Below are 24,029 nucleotides of genomic sequence, written 5' to 3' on the forward strand. Positions count from 1 at the left end.
GGCCAGTTTTATTGATCCTTTAATCAGAACAACAGTTTTCAGCTGTGCTAACATAATTGCAAAAGGGTCTTCTAATGATCAATTAGCCTTTTAAAATGATAAACTTGGAATAGCTAACACAACGTGCCATTGGAACACAGGAGTGATGGTTGCTGATAATGGGCCTCTGTACGCCTATGTAGATATTCCCTTAAAAATCAGCCGTTTAGTCATTTACAACATTAACAATGTCTACACTGTATTTCTGATCAATTTGATGTTATTTTAATGGACAAAACATGTGCTTTTCTTTCAAAAACAAGGACATTTCTAAGTGACCCAAAACTTTTGAACGGTAGTGTGTGTGTGTGTGTGTGTGTGTGTGTGTGTGTGTGTATGTGTATGAGATAACTCAGCAAAAAAAGAAACGTCCTCTCACTGTCAACTGCGTTTATTTTCAGCAAACTTAACATGTGTAAATATTTGTATGAACATAACAAGATTCAACAACTGAAACATAAACTGAACAAGTTCCACAGACATGTGACTAATATAAATTGAATAATGTGTCCCTGAACAAAGGGGGGGTCAAAATCAAAAGTAACAGTCAGTATCTGGTGTGGCCACTAGCTGCATTAAGTACTATAGTACATCTCCTCCTCATGGACTGCACCAGATTTGCCAGTTCTTGCTGTGAGATGTTACCCCACTCTTCCACCAAGGCACCTGCAAGTTCCCGGACATTTCTGGGGGGGAATGGCCCTAGCCCTCACCCTCCAATCCAACAGGTCCCAGACGTGCTCAATGTGATTGAGAGCCGAGCTCTTCGCTGGCCATGACAGAACACTGACATTCCTGTCTTGCAGGAAATCAAGCACAGAACGAGCAGTATGGCTGGTGGCATTGTCATGCTGGAGGGTCATGTCAGGAAGAGCCTGCAGGAAGGGTACAACATGAGGGAGGAAGATGTCTTCCCTCTTACGCAGCATGCCTAAGGCACGTTCTCGTAGATGAGCAGGGACCCTGGGCATCTTTCTTTTGGTGTTTTTCAGAGTCAGTAGAAAGGCCTGTGTGACAGCTTTATTGGGATGATTAATCCTACGTAGTGGGCTTGTGTACTGTAGTCTATCATGTAGAGAAGTGGCCTCAGAGCCCAGGTATACAGTAGCTTATTGTTGCGTCTCCTTTATGAGCTACACTAACTACAGCTGAATAAGAGGGAAACAGAAAGTACAACACTCTGACACACACACACAAACACAGTACAGAGACAGAGGAGATTTAGGTATCAGCACTGGGGAGGACCAACACATCTGGTTCAACAGTCAAACCATTTTCAGATCACTTCTATTCCCCCTATCGAGATACTCAACTGAACAAACCACTTCAGCATCTCTGTCTGGGCCCTAATACACTCAGCAAAAAAAATTAAGTACGCCTGGAATTGATATACAGTGGGGGAAAAAAGTATTTGATCCCCTGCTGATTTTGTACGTTTGCCCACTGATAAAGAAAGGATCAGTCTATAATTTTAATGGTAGGTTTATTTGAACAGTGAGAGACAGAATAACAACAAAAATATCCAGAAAAACGCATGTCAAAAATGTTATAAATTGATTTGCATTTTAATGAGGGAAATAAGTATTTGACCCCCTCTCAATCAGAAAGGTTTCTGGCTCCCAGGTGTCTTTTATACAGGTAATGAGCTGAGATTAGGAGCACACTCTTAAAGGGAGTGCTCCTAATCTCAGCTTGTTACCTGTATAAAAGATACCTGTTCACAGAAGCAATCAATCAATCAGATTCCAAACTCTCCACCATGGCCAAGACCAAAGAGCTCTCCAAGGATGTCAGGGACAAGATTGTAGACCTACACAAGGCTGGAATGGGCTACAAGACCATCGCCAAGCAGCTTGGTGAGAAGGTGACAACATTTGGTGCGATTATTCGCAAATGGAAGAAACACAAAAGAACTGTCAATATCCCTCGGCCTGTGGCAAGATCTCACCTCGTGGGGTTGCAATGATCATGAGAACGGTGAGGAATCAGCCCAGAACTACACGGGAGGATCTTGTCAATGATCTCAAGGCAGCTGGGACCATAGTCACCAAGAAAACAATTGGTAACACACTACGCCGTGAAGGACTGAAATCCTGCAGCGCCCGCAAGGTCCCCCTGCTCAAGAATACATATTCATGCCCGTCTGAAGTTTGCCAATGAACATCTGAATGATTCAGAGGACAACTGGTGAACGTGTTGTGGTCAGATGAGACCAAAATGGAGCTCTTTGGCATCAACTCAACTCGCCGTGTTTGGAGGAGGAGGAATGCTGCCTTTGACCCCAAGAACAACATCTCCTATCGTCAAACATGGAGGTGGAAACATTATGCTTTGGGGGTGTTTTTCTGCTAAGGGGACAGGACAACTTCACCGCATCAAAGGGACGATGGACAGGGCCATGTACCGTCAAATCTTGGGTGAGGACATCCTTCCTTCAGCCAGGGCATTGAAAATGGGTCGTGGATGGGTATTCCAGCATGACAATGACCCAAAACACACGGCCTTGGCAACAAAGGAGTGGCTCAAGAAGAAGCACATTAAGGTCCTGTAGTGGCCTAGCCAGTCTCCAGACCTTAATCCCATAGAAAATCTGTGGAGGGAGCTGAAGGTTCGAGTTGCCAAACGTCAGCCTCGAAACCTTAATGACTTGGAGAAGATCTGCAAAGAGGAGTGGGACAAAATCCCTCCTGAGATGTGTGCAAACCTGGTGGCCAACTACAAGAAACGTCTGACCGCTGTGATTGCCAACAAGGGTTTTGCCACCATGTACTAAGCCATGTTGTGCAGAGGGTTCAAATACTTATTTCCCTCATTAAAATGCAAATCATTTTATAACATTTTTGCGTTTTTCTGGATTTTTTTGTTGTTATTCTGTCTCTCACTGTTCAAATAAACCTACCATTAATAGACTGATAGACTGATCATTTCTTTGTAAGTGGGCAAACGTACAAAATCAGCAGGGAATCAAATACTTTCCCCCCCCACTGTATATAGTGTATTCACAACCCTTGAAGTTTTCAAAATTTTGTTACGTTACAGCTTTGTTCTAAAATTGATTAAATCGTTTTTTTTCTCTCATCAATCCCTTTACAATGAAGATCTGTGAAGGTATTTGGCTATATATAAAACCTGCTCCAGAACACTCAGGACCTTAGAGTGGGGCGAAGGTTCACCTTCCAACCGGACAACAACCCTAAGCACAAAGCCAAGACAATGCAGGAGTGGCTTCGGGACAAGTCTCTGAATGTCCTTGAGTGGCCCAGCCAGAGTCCGGACTTGAACCCGATCGAACATCTCTGGAGAGACCTGAAAATAGCTGTGCATTGACGCGCCCCATCCCCATCTGACAGAGCTTGAGAGGATCTGCAGAGTAGAATGGGAGAAACTCCTCAAATACAGGTGTGCCAAGCATCATACCCAAGAAGACTCAAGGCTGTAATCGCTGCCAAAGGTTCTTCAAGAAAGTACTGAGTAAAGGGTCATAATACTTATGTAAATGTGATATTTGGGTTTTTTATTTTTAACAAATCTGCCAAAATGTATAAAAACCTGTTTTTGCTTTGTCATTATGGGGTATTGTGTGTAGATTGATTGAGAGAAAAAAACAATTTAATCAATTTTAGAATAAGGCTGTAACGTAACAAACTTCAAGGGTTGTGAATACACTGTATATATTGTGGTATCCCAGGAGGTCTACCCCGGGGGATGATAATAGAGGGGAGCTACATGAGGCGACGTTGGCTCCCTCTGCTGGGAATACGGGAGCTGGGCACCCAGACACGGACAGCTAAGTGGAGGTAATTTAGAGGAAAGTGCCAACCAGCCATGGAGGCTAAATAAAAGGAGCACGAAGGCACACCACGGGAGAGAGACGGACACCAGAGAAGACAGAGATGGAAGACCTAGCAAACCTAAGTTATTTCTGTGATATATTTATTTTCTGTCTTAAGTAAAGTTGTTTTTTGGACTAAAGCCTCCCTGTCTCTATGTCAATCTCTTCACGCTCAACCCAACACCCCACGGTTTACCACATATGGTGGAGAATGCGGGCACTTCAATAGATTTGGGTGCCGTGGGGTCGAGTGTGCGGAGATTACCATGGAGGAGCTGGTGGCTCAGTTCATCCTCAGCCAGCATAAGCAACAGGCTCTCCAGGAGCAAGCGCTGGAGGAGCAGCACCAACAAAACCACAGACTGGTAGCGGAGGTAGCCCAGTTGAAGGTTGGGAGGGCTCAGGAGTCTGGCCCGAATCAGTTCTTTGTTCAGTTAAGGGAGGAAGATGACGTGGAGTCGTATCTGTGCACCTTCGAGAGGATGGCACAGCGAGAAGGATGGCCCAAGCCCCAGTGGGCCAGCCTGTTGGCACCCTACCTCTCTGGGAAGGCCCAGAAGGCCTGCTTTGATTTGAACACTGACCAGGCTACGAATTATGAGGGACATACTAAGCCGTTATGGGTTCAATCTCGCACGCCGTGCACAACTGGTCCACGACTGGGCCTTTGACCCCACCCTGTCCCCCCGTGCGCAGATGAGCGACCTGGTGCGGCTGACCAAGGGCTGGCTACTGACGGAAGTACCGTCCCTCCCGATGCTCGACAAACTCGTCCTGGATAAATACCTTCGGGCCCTGCCCTACGAGATGAAGAAGACGGTGAGCATGCAGAACCCCCAGAACCTGGAGAAATTGCTGACAGCGGTGGAAATTCACCAGAACACCCAGGACCTGCTGAGAGGGGCCCGAGTGGTGAGAGGAGACACGGTGAGGGGGGCGACCAACACAGAGAGGCGAGAAGCTGAAGGGGGCCAGGACGGAACCAGCCGAGGCTGTGAAGCGGTGCGGTGAGCCGGGGCACCTCGCGTGGAGCTGTCCCAGCCGGGAGGAGGCCATGCCCTCCGCACCCCCCAGCTCTGGGATAACCCGGATGGGAGTTACATCACCTCCTGTTGGGCGCACACCGAGACGGCCCCTCCGATGGTTCCGATACGAATCGATGGCATTGACACCAGCGCTCTGCTGGACTCCGGCAGCATGGTGACCCTGGCCCACCCGCAGTGGCTCACACAAGAGGGGAAGGAGGAACCGGGGGACGAGGTGGTGACAGTGTCCTGTGTACACGGGGACATGAAGAGGTACCCAACGGTGCCCGTGAGGATAACCACCCCAAAGGGGGAGTGCCAGATGCTCGTGGGAGCTGTGCCTAACCTACCCGTGTCCATTCTCCTCGGTCGAGACTGCCCTCTCTTCCAGGCACTGTGGAGGAGGGACCTGGGGAGGCGAGCACGGGAGGTAGGAAGAAAAGGAAACAAGATGGTGGCCTGTGCTACCCAACCCCTGCCACAAAAGGTGTCCACTGGGCCCGAGTCGGACCCGGAGGAGGAAGACGACCCCGCTCCAGCAAGCAAGCCACCGTGCGAGGAAGACCTCAGGCTCCCCTTTATGGAGGTGGAGGCCCTAGACGGACTTCCCGACAGGGGAATCCTCACGGGTCAGTTCGGGACGGCTCAATTAGAAGACCCAAATCTCCAGAACGCTAAGGCCCAGGTGATGGCGGTGGATGGCGTACTGTTACCTGGGGTAAGTGATTGGCGCTACCCCCGCTTCGCAATTAAGCATCATTTATTGTATCAGGTAGTAAAGCATAATGGAGAGACTAAGGACTTGTTACTCATACCCAGCCAATATGTTAGGACTGTGTTGCAGCTTGCCCACACCCACCTGCTTGGGGCACACCTGGGGGGTGGAGAAAACCAGGGAGCGGATCGGGAACCGGTTCCACTGGCCCGGAGTCAAGTGCGCGGTGGAGGACTACTGCCGTAGTTGCCCGGCGTGCCAGATCACAGCTCCGAGGGTGCAGTATCGAAACCCTTTGGTTCCCTTGCTCATTATAGGAGTGCCATTCGAGCGGGTGGCAATGGATCTGGTGGGTCCATTGGTGAAGGCCGCGAGGGGACACCAATACATCCTGGTAATCATGGATTACGCCACCTGGTATCCTGAGGCAATCCCGCTACGCACGGCGGCATCAAAAGGTATTGCACTTCCATTTATTCAGCCGGGTGGGTATTCCGCGGGAAATCCTGACGGACCAGGGCACTGCGTTTATGTCTCGTGTGATGAAGGATGTCTGCAATCTGTTACGAATCTAACAGGTGAGGACCAGTGTGTACCATCCACAAACTGACGGGCTGGTGGAACGCTTCAATAAGACCCTGAAACAGATGCTGAAGAAGGTCATCGAGAGAGACGGGAGGAACTGGGACCAGCTGCTTCCCCACCCGATGTTTTCAGTGCGCGAGGTACCCCAAGCATCCACGGGGTTCTCCCCCTTTGAGCTCCTGTATGGCCGTCAGCCCCGCGGGCTGCTGGACCTAGCCAAGGAGGTCTGGGAAGAGCAGCCGACCTCCCCCTTCTCAGCGTAGTGGAACATGTGGAGGAGATGAGGGAGAGGATGATGGCGATTTGGCCAGTGGTGAGAGAGCACATGGCCCAGGCGCAATGTGCCCAGGAGCGTGTCTACAACGGGGGGGCCCAACCACGAGAGTTCCAACCTGGTGAGAAGGTCTTGGTGCTGATCCCTACCACGGAGAGTAAACTCCTGGCTACGTGGCATGGGCCCTACGACATCGTTGAGCGGGTAGGCGACGTCAACTATAAGGTCCGCCAACCGGGGCGGAGAAAACCCCTCCAGCTTTACCATGTGAATTTACTGAAGAAATAGCACGCACGCGAGGCGCTGTACGTAACGTGGACCCGGCCACAGCAGGGCCCATCCTCGGTCGAAGTGGCAATGGGGGAAGATCTCAGCCCGATCCAACGACAGGAGCTCAGAGAGTTGGTCCAGCGGAATACGGCCGTGTTCTCCGAGGTGCCGGGGCGCACGGACCACGTGGAACATCAGATCCACACCCTTCCGGGAGAAAAAGTGCGTAAACGGCCATACCGGATACCAGAAGCCCGGAGGGTGGCGGTCCAGCGGGAAGTGATAATGTTATAAATGGGGGTACTGGAGGAGTCACACAGTGAGTGGTCTAGCTCCATAGTGCTGATTCCGAAACCGGACGGAACCGTCCGCTTCTGTAATGACTTCCGGGGCCTGAACGAGGTCAGTAAGTTTGATGCCTACCCCATGCCCCGGGTGGACGAACTAATCGACCGCTTGGGGACGGCGAGATACGTCAGCACCTTGGACCTGACGAAGGGGTACTGGCAGGTGTCACTGGCAGCGGCCTCCCGGGAGAAGTATCCCAGGAGGTCTACCCCGGGGATGGTAATAGAGGGGAGCTACGTGAGGCGGCGTTGGCTCCCTCTGCTGGGAATACGGGAGCTGGGCACCCAGACACGGACAGCTAAATGGAGGTAATTAGAGGAAAGTGCCAACCAGCCATAGAGGCTAAATAAAAGGAGCACGATTGCACACCGCGGGAGAGAAGGGAGAGAGACGGACACTAGAGAAGAGAGAGACGGAAGACCGAGCAAACCTAAGTTATTTCTGTGATTCATTTATTTTCTGTCTTAAGTTGTTTTTCGGACTAAAGCCTCCCTGTCTCTATGTCAATCTCTGCACGCTCAACCCAACACCCCACGGTTTACCACAATATCAATTCCAGGCGTACTTATCAAAAGCCTTTTCAAAGTCAGCTATGAATACCAGGCCTGGTTTCCCAGATTTTTTATTGTTTTATTGTTTCCAGTACTTACTTGCATCAATAAGTTCCTCCTCTGTAATTTGACCATCACACGAGTCCTTCTGTACAGCTGTTAATTTTACATTATTAATAGAAATAAATCCTTACAATTAACTTCAGTTAGTGGAGATGGAGGAGACTGAAACAGAAACATATGCTTTAAGTACTTTGCTTCCTCTTTCAAATTATTGTTTGTTGAATCATGGGTGACTCATTTGTTGAAGATTAAACAAGAATTTGGTGCATTTTTTCCCCCCATATTCCATCCAGTTCGCTTTATTTTTTATAATAATATACACTTGATTTTTCTTGATTAAGTTCCTCCATTTCTTTTTGTTTTTCCTCTAACATTCTGTGCCTCTATGGTACAGTTTTGTATTGCTATCCATCTGTACTGTTAGTCCCTCTATTTCCTTTGTTAATATTAATTATTTTAACAAAGTTGCTTTTGTTTTAAAGATGAGTATTTAATTGCATGGCCTAGTGGAAATTCTGTAAGAGTAATGTATATGCCAATTATTTGATGGTCCGACCACATTATTTTGGTGCCATCGAGAATGACAAGAAAATAGTCAAGACGACTAGCTTGATTGAGCCTCCGCCATGTATATCTCACTAGGTCAGGATATTAAACCGCCACCATGTATATCTCACTAGGTCAGGATATTAAACCTCCTCCATGTATATCTCACTAGGTCAGGATATTAAACCTCCACCATGTATATCTCACTAGGTCAGGATATTAAACCTCCGCCATGTATATCTCACTAGGTCAGGATATTAAACCTCCACCATGTATATCTCACTAGGTCAGGATATTAAACCTCCTCCATGTATATCTCACTAGGTCAGGATATTAAACCTCCGCCATGTATATCTCACTAGGTCAGGATATTAAACCTCCTCCATGTATATCTCACTAGGTCAGGATATTAAACCTCCACCATGTATATCTCACTAGGTCAGGATATTAAACCTCCGCCATGTATATCTCACTAGGTCAGGATATTAAACCTCCACCATGTATATCTCACTAGGTCAGGATATTAAACCTCCACCATGTATATCTCACTAGGTCAGGATATTTAAGCCTCCATATATCCACTAGTTCCAATATATCCATGACATTCATGATTTCCTTCAGTGCATGAGGGTGATAGTTTGTAGTGTGATTTCCTTTACGGTCCATTGAGGTATTTAAAACCGTATTATAATCTGACACCATAATAATAGTCTTGTATTGCTTGTAAGCTTGATAAATTATTATATATATTTTCAAAGAAGCATTGACCATCATTATTTGGACCGTATAGATTAATGATCTAGATCTGCTTATGGTCCAATAACATATTTAAAATAATCCATCTACCTTGAGGATCTGTTTGGACAATTTGCACATTCGGGTCAAAATTATTGATATCATCACTGCTTTTTTAGTTTCTTTGCCAATAGGAGAAGTATATTCTGTCCCACAGTCCTTTTTCCATACAACTTAATCTAAAATTGTTGAATGAGTTTCCTGTAAACAATAGATATTTATATTTATTCTCTTTTAGCCGGGTAAATTCTGATCGTCTTTTATTATCTGTTAAGCCATTATAATTATAAATGGCTATACTTACTTCACCATTTACCACAATGAGATACAAATTTCAATTCTATTTATCATAGTATATGTTTGTAAACTTACCATTAAATAGTACCATAATGATTGAATGTCCAAATAGCTGTACCAATGTCCAAATAGCTGCACTGCTACTGAATAAACCTCCAATTGCTCTCCACTATTCCACCTCCTAAAACCTCCCCCATCCCAAGTTGGATTGTCATTCCAGTGACAAGCAGACCAACCCTGTCCACCTGTATCCTATGGCCTTTGCGAGATTGGGACCTATCCAGCGCTGTTACATACTGTAGGCTTAGAGAAACAATGTAAAAAAAGACCATTACATATTTATATCTGACTCCACAGAAAGCCTTCTCTGGAACAGAAGACCTCTGTTTGGTCACCTCCCAAGAAATGTGTGTGGACACTCGGGGAAAGTACTCTGGGGAACTTTGGTGAGAGACAACCACTAGCCAAGCAGCATACACCACCCTCTCAGTCCACTACATGTGTAGGCCCATACTGTATTTGTATTGTATTACTAATAAATATACAGATAACTGCCAAAATAATGGAAACACTTGAGTAAATGAGGGATGCAAAGTACATTGAAAGGAGGTGCTTCCACACAGGTGTGGTTCCAGAAGGTGAAAGAAGCATGGAGAGGTCAGAGTTAGCCTGACTTGTAAAATGGGCTAAGGAACAGAAGTTTGGTTTTGGAGAAACACCATCAGTGCGTGCTCTGCAGGCAATGAGGTGGATGAAGGCGCGGCAAGAGCATGGTGAATGGATAGATGGGATAATGGACAGCGAGGAAGAAGGAGAAGAGCCAAGTGTAGTAGGAAGATGCGTGTTGAGGAAGAATTGCGTCAGACATGATAAAGAAGAATCTGGACCAATAGGAGTGACATTTTGGGAGAAAGTGGACCCCTGCCTATTGGCAGATCCATTTGTGGTTTCAGGGTGGGTGAGAAAAGAGTTGGGGGCAATTGAATCAGTGAAGTAACCTGTAGTGGACTTGTGATATGTGTTTGTGTTTTTTCTGACCAGAGGGAGCAGGCACCACTGCGTTGTTTCAGGTGCAATGGTCATGTTTCAGCAGTGTGTAGAAGGGAGATTCCAAGATGTGGGACGTGTGCAGTAGTGCATGGGACAGAGGATTGTGTAGTTTCGGTGGATAAAGTTGTGTGTGTCAACTGTAGGGGTGCCCATGTTGCTGGGGATCTGAAGTGTCCTGGGCGACAGAGGCAGGTTGAAGTGGCCAGAGTCAGAGTAGTGCAGAGGGTGTCGTACACTGAGGCAGTGAAGGAAGTGGTGGGGGATGAGTCAAGGGTGAGGGATCCTGAGAGGATCCCAGTAAGTAGTAGATTTCTGCCAACACAGAGGGATAGGGTAACGTGTGAGTTATGCTTCAGTAAGGTTGGCTTCTTAGCGTTCATACTGTAGCAATGGTTATCAACTGTACCGCAGAAATGGAACGTAAATCACAGCGAATAGATGTTGTGGTGGCAGCTGCAGAGAAGGGTATACGAGATTTGACTTCAGAAGAGTTACAGGGTGTGTTGAGGGGTGTGGCCCGTCCTCCCAGACCATCAAAGTAGTGGAATGGGGTAGTGGGTTTTTAATGAGTGTAGGTGGCATCTGCAGAGAGGTACCTGGGTGTATGAGTTGGGGTGCTGATTTTTTATTTATATGAAATAGGGCTATATAGGTATAGGGTTAGTTTGTGGTGCAAGTTTTTCCTTTTAGGAACAGGAATAATGAAGATAATTTAGTGTAGGTAGGTCGTGACTGGCCTCACATTTTAGTACAGTAGGGGGCGGTGTATGCACCTTTAAGTTGGATTCGATCCGCCAACCCAATCCCAAAGAAGAAGGTGTGGTTCCGGAGTTAATTAAGCAATTAATATCTATCATGCTAGGGTCATGTATGAAAATGCTTGGCAGGCCATTATGTTGGCTGCCATGGCTTTGCCCCCATAGGATGGCAATGCCCCCATCCACAGGGCACGAGTGGTTTTTAATGGTTTGATGAGCATGAAAACGATGTAAACCATATGCCATGTCCTTTTCAGTCACCAGATCTCAACTCAATTGAACACTTATGGGAGATTCTGGAGTGGCGCCTGAGACAGAGTGCTCCACCACCATCAACAAAACACCAAATGATGGAATTTCTCATGGAAGAATGGTGTCACATCCCTCCAATAGAGTTCTAGACACTTGTAGAATCTATGCCAATGTACATTGAAGCTCTTCAGGCTCGTAGTGGCCCAACGCCCTGTTAAGACACTTTATGTTGCCATTTCCTTTATTTTGGCATTTACTTGTAACATACAGTGAGCTCCAAAAGTATTGGGACAGTGACACATTTTGTTGGATGCATTTGCTGTTTGTTTTGGATGTGGTTCAGATTATTTTGTTCCCAATACTTTCCAAGTAACTGCCAACTGTGGGAGATTCTGGAGAGCCAACTGTGGGAGATTCTGGAGAGCCAACTGTGGGAGATTCTGGAGTGTTTACATCGTTTTCATGCTCATCAAACCAGCTATTTTTACTGTATATGACGTGTATGTGAACAGTACTGTATGTGAATCCTTGTTTTAATCAAACATGAAGTGGGCATTATGCAATACCTATTGTATGTGTGAAAATGTACAGTGTTGACAGACTCACACATGATGAGTTCATATTATGTGTATTGACTCATAGTATAGATAAATTAAGACAATCACAATCTACACAGACATGGTTTACTGTTAGACAGATAAAGGCCAGACCAAAAACATACCGTGGCTGTGTGATGCACACAACCAGGGGTTGGAACCGGTTCAGGGAACAGAACAGAACATTTGAGGAAAAAAAATGTTTTTCAAGGAACAGAATCAGAACCGGGAACCAAAGTGATCTGTTCCGGAACAGAAACATTATTTTAAAATAATGGGAATCGGTTAATAATGATATTTTACATTCCGGGAATTTGTTCAAGTCCCACTAAAAATTGCAACATAGCGCCTATGCAAAGCCCTCACTGTCACTCAGAAACTTATTCCAGTGTCTGCCTGCCAGCTGAAAATCTTTGCCAGTGTGTGTGTAGGTTACTGTAGTTTACTGACGTTACAACCATGATTCAGAAATTAGGGAGACAGATTTAATTAGAGAAGAATGGATTAACCTTTTCAATGCTAGTTAAGGATACTGTAGTTATCACATTTCATATTGGATTTATTAACTACAAAAAGCTAAGACGTGTTTTTATTTTAATTCTGGTGCCGCTCTGCACACACAAGCTTGTTAGCTAGCTATCTAGCTAGCTTCTCTGGTTTAACATTAAGCCAACTCTCTGAAGTTCAAAGACATTCAAAGTTCCTTCATAGAAGCTGCTCATCCTTAGGTATAATTCTGTGAGCCCAATTCAGATAATGCATAACAGCAAGATGCCCAGAGCTTCAAGTCAAGCCTCCTCCTCCACCTCCACCCTCGCTTTCCCGCTCCATAGAAAGCTGCTCTATCCGATTGGTTATGTAATTTAATGTCGAGCAAAAAATGTCGATTTCAGAAGTTTAAAAAGGAACCATTACTTCTTTTGGGGTTCGAACTGGTTCAGAACTTTATTTTGCTGGTTGGAACAGTAGAACGGAAAAAAGAATAGTTCTGTTCAGAACGAAACGATGGCAAAATAATTTAGGTTCCAACCCCATGCACAAAACAGAACATGCCAAATTCACACTCAGGTTTGTACTGTACCATACATAGCTCTCTCACTGAGCACAACTCCCTCCTGCTCTTCTCACTGCTTTAACAGATAAGGACAGAAAGAACCGCACCATCATGCTCACCTATGTCCTTAAAAAAAACTCAATTGCACAACTTGTGCGGGCATGACGGAAGTTTGTCTGCACAGGGGTGAATCACAAGCAGCAGACTCTGTCTCTCTCTCTCTCTCTCCGATAATGAATGGAGATTATAGGTCTGTTAAGGCGTGGCTGGGAGGGAGCCAGCCAGTTGTTTAAGACCCAATCGAATCAAGTCATCGGCCCTCTGTGACGTGTGAGGAACGTCTCTCTCTCTCTTTATCTTATCATCTTGCAGGTGCCTACTTGCCCAAGCTGGTGCATCTGAAAATTAACAACAGTATGATAACGTCAGTGAGGTAAGCGGAAAGTCCCACTCTATAGTGCTCTGTCTCTGTCTCTCTGTCTATTGTAGTTATGTGTTGGAATTTTCTGTTAAATAAAACAAAGCATTTTCTGCTCTGAGTACTACAAACACTACTACTAGCAGCAGCTAACAGTAAAAAGGCAGGTAGCCCTAGATGATCCATTCCTATGATAGGGGACAAGCAGGAGACCCACTGTGTGTGGGTTTCCCATCCTCCCACAAAGAGAGCTGTAATTGGAACCAGAGCTAGTGTCATCCCATGGGGATCTCTGTGACGCTTCACCCTGGCCTGGCTGTCTGCATCAGGAAAGGCCCAGAAGCAGAAGGCTCTGGAGGCCCGCAATGTGGTTAAGAGCTAGGCTTTGAAGACCGAGACCCCTGGGCCCTGCTGGTAGGCTATGGGATAGGAACATACACAGTACAGGTGCAGTGGCTTTATTTCCACTAAGGCAGGCCGTAGGGAGCTGTAACACTAGGGCGAGGGGGAACTGCAAATCTGACTGAGGGCCTTTGTCTGTGGAGAAAGAGGATGCACCCGGCCTGTAAATCGCACAGCAGACAGACAGACTGTAGCCTGTTTGCCAGATCAATTTTTTGCTTTAGCCAGAACCTCTGTCATTCGCATGTATAACAGCACAAAGCACACAGATTTGGCAACCAGGCAAGGCTGACAAGGTGCTGCTGGAAAAAGCTTGTCATTGGAGGATGAAGATGAAGCCATTGTGCATCTGGGTAAGTGTTATACAGGAAGCAGAGGATGCGAGAGGAGCAGAGGGGAGAAATATCTGTGTTACATGGCCTGGAAGTTCTGTAGAGGGAGCGAGGGATAAGAGAGGAGAGGGAAGGTAGAGTGATACAGGAACAAGGGATAAGAGAGGGGAGAGGAGCAGAGGGGAGATAGAGAACTGTGTGACCCACCCTGTGAGGAACAGCCAAGGGCCGGCCGGACGTGAATAGCCTCGATAGCATTTCCTGCTCTGGTCTACGGAGGCTGATGAGGAGAGAGTGTTTGTTAGGGAGGGTGGCGGTCAGGGACGACTGAATACTGCGCCTGCTGGTGTTGTGAGGAGTCAGGAGAGAAAGTAGGGAGTGTAGAGAAAGTAGGGAGTGTGCTGTTGGGGCGAAGGTTGAGGGGACCAGCTTTTAAAAATGTACTGAAGTTGGGGACTGACCAGTAGTCATAGATAAACAAGGCTTCAAAAGGGTTTCCCATGGGCCTGGGTTTGGATGCGGGGGCTGGGGAAGTGTGCAGAGAGTAGGGATAGAAAGTCCAGAGGGGTTGTGGAGAATGCAGTATGCTGGCTGGGTTCTGGAGGCCTGTCGGGGGACTGTAAGGAGTGTGCTAAGGTCCAGGGGTACTCATAACAGAGGCTGGTGAGAGAGAAGAGAGTGTGCAGGGGAAGGAGGGCTGGGACACTGGCGGATGGGGGTGTCAAGTGGGGACTGCTTCGGGAAAAGGGCTGGTAGGATCCTTTCAGATGTGATTATTTTTCCTTATCATGAATTCCACATTTTCGGACCAATACTATGTCTTACAACTGTTGCTATTTTATTATCGTTATTAATGGACAGGTGGCCTTTGGTCTAAAGCGCAACCATTTTGGTCGCATAGGCCTATGCTCTAAATATTTCTTCTGTGCTAGCTGGAGTATTGATAATTTGGTTGGTAGCACCTAGTCTCACGTTGCCATACCTCCAAAATCACATCTTGGTCACGGCTCCCTTGGCGGTCTTTAGAATTTTGTATTGCAAAAACTGTTTGAAGGATACGCTGGCTCCCAGTGGCAAGATTTTGATTGGATGTTACATTTCAAAAACCCTCCCATTTTTTCACCATTTTTTTCACCAACACTTCAAATAAGGGCTGTGTTTCATGTAGGCTTACCCTGGCGTGACGTTTTAAAAACCATGTCAATCTTTTGGACAAGGTGACTTTTATCAATATATTCGGCGCTATTTACTCTCAGATTAGAAAATGCTAATTAGCACAAATCGGACATCATGCAAGAATACAAATCCTCACAAACTTCTGCATGTTGTCTCTCGATGGCAACATTGCTAATAGGTACATTTAAAGAAATGTAGGGGTAGAGTAAGCCTACACAAAACACAGCCCTTATTTTAAGTGTTTCTAAAACCCGCTATGGGAAAAATGAATGGTGGAAAAACTTCTGGAACCGTTTCCCTTCTTCTTCAATGAGGTTTAACGGTGGTTGGCATCCATTGTTAATGGTGCATTACCGCCACCGGCTGGACGGGGTATTGAATAAGAAAAAACATTCCGGGAAAGGGGGAAAATGACATCATACAAAATAAAACACGTCAACTAACATTTACAAAATTAAATCATACTTTTTCCAATCACAGTCCACTCCAAAATACATCCCTACGATGGGGCTACATTCACCGACAGGATTTCTTGCACCGCCTCGGCTGTGAAATCCCAAAAAACGTTCAGCAACATTCAAAATTATTCCAATTTTGGTATACTTTTTCTCCGCTTGTGCTGTACAGTTTATGACCATTACAATAAATAATACAAAGTCCAACTTTTTACTATGTAGCATTTCACTGTCCATTGGTTGATGACAAACCTTCACCGGTCTTGGTGGCTCTACTACAATTCCTTCTTCCCCGCTACCCGTTCCTTCCAATTTTCTCACCGCCTCCAGATAATAGACACGCTGGACACTCCTTACCCTTGCCACCTCATTCTCCTTCACCCTAACTGGGCACTCCAAGAATTCAGGCGCATGTTCACCTCCACAGTTGCAGCACTTCCCTTCATCTGGCATACAATATTCTTCCCTTCTGCACACACTTGACACATGACCAAATCATTTACATTTATGACACTGAAGGGGCTTGTGCACAAAGGCTCTTACAGGGTATCTCATGAATCCTAACTTTATATGAGAAGGGAGAGACTCTTCATCAAAGAACAGTAGCATGGATGAAGTGAATTTCTTTTCTCTGTCAATCATACAGGTCAATCAACGTGCGCCAACCACTCCTTCGATGTCTTCAGTTATATCCTCTGCCTTTATTTCTTGCGTCACCCCAGAAATAGCCCCCTTGATAGGCGCCCTGCTACGAAAATCCATGCAGGAAACATTCCACTCCGATATCTTTTTGAGTCTTAACACTCGCGTCTTCTGCTCCGCAGACACACAAAAAATCTAAAGACCACTTCTTGTGACTCTCACCGACTCCACACTTTATTCCAACACATTCCAGATTTTCCTGGATACGTTAAACATATTTCTCAAGTAGCATTCATCCCAAACACTGACACTGACCAAAAACGAGTCTAGTGGTTTCCTATTTTCCAACATAGCTTTACTTCTCGTTTACCCACTCATTCTCACTTTCCGTACTATTAGCTTCACTCGACTCACTAGCAGTTTCAAACAAAACCTCAGTTTCTGCAATCATCCTTCCGTAATCCTAGCTACCTGAACTATTTCCCTGTTTGTCCGCTAGATTTTATAGGTATTATGACTCATGCAGTGGTACTCTATTCGTCCCCATGGCTGCGCTTTGCTACCACAGGTAAAATCTTTTGATTGCCCATTATTTCGTTGTAGTAAGGACCCGAAAAAACAAAGGGAGTGGGAGAACCTATTAAAGTAGGTAAATACATTTAGAAAATGTAAAAAAAATTAAAAATAATGTATTACAGTACTAGTAGTAGGCCACTTTGTAGGCTAACTCAACTGATCTGCTAGCTAATGTTACACTGTTTAGCTAAGTGAATTAAATGTCATCAGCTAGCTAACTTTCTACTAGCTAGCTATCTTGATGTAATTATTGTAAATGAAAAACACAGTCTCCAAATGCTTTTGTAGATAACAGTCATGGAAAAAGGTAAAATTGCAGCTCCAGTTGTCAGAAAAGGGAGAGTGTAGGCTACTGGATAGCGCAGGTAACTTTGTGGGAGGACATTATGAAAATATTCTCCAGTTCCAGACCCGAGAGAGAAAAACCTTGAGGACAGAGAGATAATATTCAGTGCTGTCTAATTTGAGTATAATGAAGCCTGTTTCTTTGTGATGTTTTCTGTCCTCAGATATAGAAAGCCTGTGTTTGCAAATGAAAAGATAGGTCCCAATGAATGTTCCAAAAGACTAATGGTGCATTTCCATACATGATTTACCCCAGTGTTTTACCCATAAGGCTCAGACTTTTCGGTTTCCATCTACACGGGACGGCACCCTTGTGCCAATGGGCCATGTCTCCGGCAGACCTGCTCTCACTTGGGGCCAAAGCCAAGCCACTGGTACTTTGCAGTTTAATTTACATAACAAAGGCTAACTGTGAACGAACATCTTCTCACAAACCAACTGTGTATACCAGCTGTATTTTTGTATACAAAATGTTGATAACATAGGTAGGCCTACCTATATGCCATGGGTTATATGTGTAGTCCTACTTATGTTAGCACAGGTTGTATACAAATATACAGTTGAACATCACACACAATGTATAAACCTATTACAATTGGGGCAGGCGAACCCTGCTGGAGGTCTGCTGGGTGTGCAAGATTCTGTTTCAGCCCAGCAATAACACACCTGATTCAACTTATCAAACCCATTGAGTTGACAATCAAGTGTGCTATTTCTGGGATGTAACAGAAGTTTGCTCACCCAGTAGATCAGTGGAGCAAGGTTGTGCTATCGCTGGTATGGAGTTTTTTCTTTTGTTCACCTGAAATGATGCTTTAGTAATAATAGTCTACTCCTCAATAATCTATTGTTGTTTTGACTAAGATGTCTAATCTTAATTTACGAGTTATCTTATTTGTACATTTTATAGTGATGAAGTGTTGATTCTTTCGAGGGAAGTGTTTTAACTTGTTTTAATTGTTAAACTATTTTATTCAAATGACACTAGTGTCAATGTTGATTAATCACATATCACAATCCTGCAGTAAGGAGGGGAAGGGCTTCTGTCTCTGTTTCCGTGTTGTATTCTCAAATGAACATTTCCTTTTTGTCTAGTAGTTGAACGAATTGTTTTCAGATGGTCATAACAAGAATCATTTAGCTATTTGATTTTGAATTGTAAGACCCCTTGAAGTATCAAAAATAATTATATACAGGACCAGTCAAAAGTTTTTCTTAATTTTTTACTATTTTCTACATTGTAGAATAATAGTGAAGACATCAAAACTATGAAATAACACATGTGGAATCATGTAGTAACCAAAAAAGTGTTAAAAAATCAAAATATATTTTATATTTGCGATTCTTCAAAGTAGCCACCCTTTGCCTTGATGACAGCTTTGCACACTCTTGGCAACTCTTGTAACATAACAAAATGTGTAGAAAGGGAAGGGGTCTGAATACTTTCCGAATGCACTGTAGGTGGATGCGGTGGATTGAGATGCATCCAATGCAAAAAAAAACATCTCTTGCTTAAACTGATGCATTTTTATGGGGATTTTTTATTATGCTAATTCTATTCCTGTGGGTGAGTGGACATCGACCTTAGGGGTTTTTAAGTGCCGACATATAACATTGGTTAGTGCAAATCCAACCTTTAAAATGTAGGTACAGTATGAAAATAATATTGTAGGTACAGTATGAAAATAATACTTTTTTTATTAACATTTTGTTGGCTTTATAATCATGAGAAATTGAACTATACTGAACAAAAATATGAACGCAACATGCAACAATTTCAAAGGTTTTACTGAGTTACAGTTCATATAAGGAAATCAGACAATTCAAATAAATTCATTAGGCCCTAATTTATGGATTTCACATGAATGAGAATACAGATATGCATCTGTTGGCCACAGATACCTTTAAAAAAAACGGTAGGGGCGTGGATCAGAAAACCAGTCAGTATCTGGTGTGACCAACATTTGCCTCATGCAGCGCTACACATCTCCTTCGCATAGAGTTGATCAGGCTGTTGATTGTAGCCTGTGGAATGTTGTTACACTCCTCTTCAATGGCTGTGTGAAGTTTCTGGATATTGGCGGGAACTGGAACACGCTGTCATACATGTCGACTCAGAGCATCCCAAACATGCTCAATGGGTGACATGTCTGGTGAGTATGCAGGCCATGGAACAACTAGGACATTTTCAGCCTCCATAAATTGTGTACAGATCCTTGCATTTTCATGCTGAAACATGAGGTGCTGGCGGCGGATAAATGGCACGACAATGCGCCTCAGGATGTCGTCACGGTATTTCTGAGTTCAAATTGCCATCGATAAAATGCAATTGTGTTCCTTGTCCGTAGCTTATGCCTGCCCATACCATAACCCCACCACCACCATGGGGCACTCTGTTCACAACGTTGACATCAGCAAATCGCTCGCCCCCAAGAGACACCATACACGTGGTTTGCGGTTGTGAGGTCGGTTGGACGTACTGCCAAATTCCCTAAAACGGCTTATGGAAGAGAAATGAACATAAAATTCTCTGGCAACAGCTCTGGTGGACATTCCTGCAGTCAGCATGCCAATTTCACGCTCCCTCACAACTTGAGAAATCTGGCATTGTTTTTTGTGACAAAACTGCACATTTTAGAGTGGCCTTTTATTGCCCCCATTACATAGGTGCACCTGTGTAATGATCATACTGTTTAATCAGCTTCTTGATATGCCACACTTGTCAGGTGGATGGATTATCTTGGCAAAGGAGAAATGCTTGGGATGTAAACAAATTTGTGCACACAGGTTCCTTGACTAACCTGTACCCCCACACATTTACTCGGTACCAGGCCCCCTGTATATAGTTTCTTTATTGTTATGTAATTCTACTGTGTTACTTGTTATTTTTACTTTATTTCATTTTGGAAATATTTTCTTAACTCTATTTCTTGAACTGCACTGTTGGTTAAGGGCTTGTAAGTAAGCATTTCACGGTAAGGTCTACACCTGTTGTATTCGGCGCATGTGACAAATAACAATTGGTTTGATTTGAATTTGAGAGAAATTCAATTTTTGTGCGTATGGAACATTTCTGGGATCTTTTATTTGAAACATGGAACCAACACTTTACATGTGGCATTTCTATTTTTGTTCAGTGTATACCTAGGTAGCTTACAAGGTTAGCTGACTTTTCTCAAAAAGTACTTCATTGTGACTAGCTTCTTCTTGGCCCTAATGCTAGCCTGCTTGTTTTTAGTGAAAAAACATTCTTCTACGTCACTAATCTGGTGAGGACCTTTGGCAAGGCATTTGATTGGTTTAACGTGTTACGAGTCATCACTGATTAACACCCCTCTTTAGCAGTCATCACTGATTAACACCCCTCTTTAGCAGTCATCACTGATTAACACCCCTCTTTAGCAGATTTCCGCAATGACACTTCCCCAGGTTTCCAGTTTTACAGATGGTTAAATGAAGGAGGCTTTTATATTATAAAAAATGGCCTCCTATTGGTTCAGGCCAGGGACCAATCACAATGGGAGTACAACACAAAACAGTTTGATTGGTCAGATTGTGGCAGCTAATTTACCAATGAGGGGATTCAATTATCTGGTTCGGGTTACCCTGGTGGGAGGAGTTTTCACCAGTTGAAAAGTGATTGCATTAGTTTTGGAGGCGGTGTTATGATACTAATAGTTTGTCGAGCCTGGTGGCTACCAGTACAGCTCCATCTAGTTGTCACGTTGGGGATAACAATTGTGGACAACTGTAGCAGTTTAGCTAAGCCTAACCCAAAACCTTTTCCTAACCTTAACCTCATTCTCCTAACCAGCTACGTAAAGTCACTTCTGTCCGTAGCTGGGTTAGGCTTAGCTAAAATGCTACAGTTGTCAACAAACCATAAATCTCGACAAACCATCAGTATCACCACAGCGGCTCCAGGAGATGAGCTTCAAAACATGATTCATATAGGCTATCTAAATACATTTAAATCAATCTATTACTCTGGTGCTTGTTTTAAAAGTTGGGTACACCAGTGCTACCAGTACCAATGAGCAAAGCCCTGCCGGTAGCCTTTTTCCCTCCTGATGTTCTGTTGTGACACTTCCACCCTTGCCTCTGGATCATGGCTGTGTAGAGACCTGGGAACCACGCTGTCTCACCTTCAGGTGCTGTGGATATCTCACTACAGCCTGGCAGACCTGGATGGTGTCCCCTCCTCCTCTCTCAAGGTAGAGTTTGTAGTGGAAAACCTTTGCAGTGTACCGTCATGAACTACAGTCTACAAGACCTGTTACTCCACCTGGCTTCAAGCCACCTCGTTCACCTGTGAAAACCTCACAATTCAACAAAGTTTGACGTTTTATATATTTGACTATGTAAAAGTTGAGTTCCACTAAACCAGAGCATGTGTTGGTATGTCCTCTCCCTACGCTAGGAGCTGTATGTGGCCTACAACAGAGTGTCGGACCTGAGTCAGGTGAGCATGCTGGAGAATCTACAGCTGTTGGACCTGGAAGGGAATGATGTGGATGACCTGGTGCAGGTGCAGTACCTGGGCCTGTGCTCCCAACTCCGCACGCTCACCGTAGAGGGAAACCCTGTCTGTATGCACCCCCAACCTAATGCCACACATGTATTTGCACACACTCCTACACTCCTAACCCTCACCACAACCACAATCGTGTATATTATTGTATACCTTACTGAATCTGGATTTTAGATACTCAAGATGCGTGCATATATGTGTGTGTGTGTGTGTGTGTGTGTGTGTGTGTGCGTGTGTGTGTCCAGGCATGGGGGTTGTGAGTGTTTGAGTCTGGTAATGAGATTATCCAGAATGACTGTGCTACCATGGCTCTGCATGCTGGGCTCAGGCTGTGAGTCATACTCTCCCCAATGTCCCCCATATGGGCCCAGATGATAATGTCTGCATCAGGCAGAACAGGGTGGGACTGGAGAACAGGGGATAGGGAATTGGTGTCCAGAGCAAAGCAGGCTTTGCTTCTGTAAGTAGGGATGGTACAAGCTGTGGTGATGGTTAGTATAAACATTGCTCAACTAGGCAGGGTGGAAAATATACTCTCTTTAGCACAGGTGTTGATATGGGAATAAGCCCATATTAAAGTGGTGTATTAAGGTTTCACTATAATGACGTGATGCAGTGTTGAAGTGGTATGAATGGATGAGTGAATGTGTTTATTTTTTACCCACCCAACCAGCAGCAGGAATTAGGAAACTGGGGCAGCGAGGGAGGGAACGCTGTCCTGAATATGCATTAGGCTTGGTCCAAACACAGAGAGGGGTCCTTGGGTTTGCTTTTTTTTTTCTTTCTAGACTCTGGTTGTCTATACCCTTGGTGGAGCACAGAAAGTGCAGCTCTCGCTCTCTCTTTCTTCTCTCTCCCCCTCAGTCTCGCCTCTCTCTTGTCTCTTTCCCTCTCTCTCCCCCCTCTCTCTCTGTTGGTTGGTGAAGGGTGAGAGTACTCCGCTCTAATTTGATCTCTTAGCAGCAGCATAGTGCTTTTACTGGTCTCTCTCCCTCCTCGCTCTCCTCTCAGTGCTGATAAAGGACCAGAACACAGTACAAAGTGCAGATTATTGCCATTATTAGCACTCAGAACCATGTTCTTTGTCTCCTCCTTTGAACAGAAGTTACACTCATTGTAGCTTAAAGCTCTTCTAACAGGGCTATGTTCTTTTACAGTATGTTATTCTGGTGTTAAGGGGTGTGTTTGGCGTTGAAAGGATAACTTTGAAAGGTTGGACATTCCTTGGCCTTAATCAACCATTATAATCACAACCAAAGCACAACCTTGGACCCTTTAAACAGTCACCTATCATATTTGTATCACCTAACATACTGAATCGACTATGTAGTTCAGAGGTAGGCAACTCTGCTCCTCCAGGGCTGCACTGGATGCATTTATTCAAGCCCTGTTTTAACACACCTAGCCTAATTCAACGTGTCATCTGCTTATATGGACCTCGATTAGTTGAATGAGGTGTGTAAGTGCTGGGCTGGAACAAAAGCCTGCACATACTGCAGCCCTCCAGGACTAGATTTTCCCTACCCTCCATGTAGTACTCGTTGACTGGGCTGGTCTTGTGCAACTGAAAGTAGTTGGAGTGGATCTGTTAGTGTCTCTTTTTTTATGTGCGGGTTCTCTTCCTTCAAGGTACCCTCTCGTGTTTCTTCATCCTGTCTTCTTCTCTTTTCCCTAGTCCGAGGAGGAGGAGGGTTACTGCTACCGGTCGGCGGTAAGGGAGCTGGTCCCACAGCTGCATTACCTAGACTACATGTGTGCAGAGGAGAAGGCAGGGCCTGGCTGCACCAGCTCCATGGGGGAAGACTGGGCCCTGCTCAGAGAGTCCATCAAAGACTGCAGCTGCACAGAGATGGCACAGGGTGTGTGTGTGTGTGTCTTTTTGCTTCCATAAGGCCATTAATACTACTCTGTGTTGTACTCTTCTATATTTTCCCTCTTCCCTGTCTGGCCATAGAGGAGAAAGCAGCCAGATAGGTGCTGGGTCTGGAGTAGGCACTCAATCTGGCCAGCTCCAAGCTCATAGCCTCTCCAGTTCCTGTCCATCCAGTCGACCGGTCAGTGCCAGGCCTCTCTCAGCAGTTGACTCCAGACCCCTTTCTGGG

General features: G+C 45.0%; 1 protein-coding gene across 3 annotated transcripts; it reads left to right on the forward strand.

Annotated features, from left to right (window-relative positions):
- Positions 1–20,516: 20,516 nt before the first annotated feature.
- On the forward strand, positions 20,517–23,991 carry LOC115152113 (leucine-rich repeat-containing protein 56-like). Of its 3 annotated transcripts, none has more exons than XM_029696639.1 (3): positions 20,517–21,610; positions 21,817–21,985; positions 23,603–23,991. In XM_029696639.1, exons 1-3 carry the CDS (start codon positions 21,467–21,469, stop codon positions 23,899–23,901), a joined length of 612 nt encoding a protein of 203 aa, XP_029552499.1. In that variant the 5' UTR covers positions 20,517–21,466; the 3' UTR covers positions 23,902–23,991. The 3 variants fall into 3 exon arrangements, with proteins under 3 accessions (XP_029552499.1, XP_029552500.1, XP_029552501.1); XM_029696640.1 differs by having other exon boundaries at positions 21,817–21,924; XM_029696641.1 differs by having other exon boundaries at positions 21,817–21,858.
- Positions 23,992–24,029: the final 38 nt, after the last annotated feature.

The sequence above is a fragment of the Salmo trutta genome, chromosome 17, assembly GCF_901001165.1.
Source record: "Salmo trutta chromosome 17, fSalTru1.1, whole genome shotgun sequence".
NCBI classification, from domain to species: Eukaryota; Metazoa; Chordata; class Actinopteri; order Salmoniformes; family Salmonidae; genus Salmo; species Salmo trutta.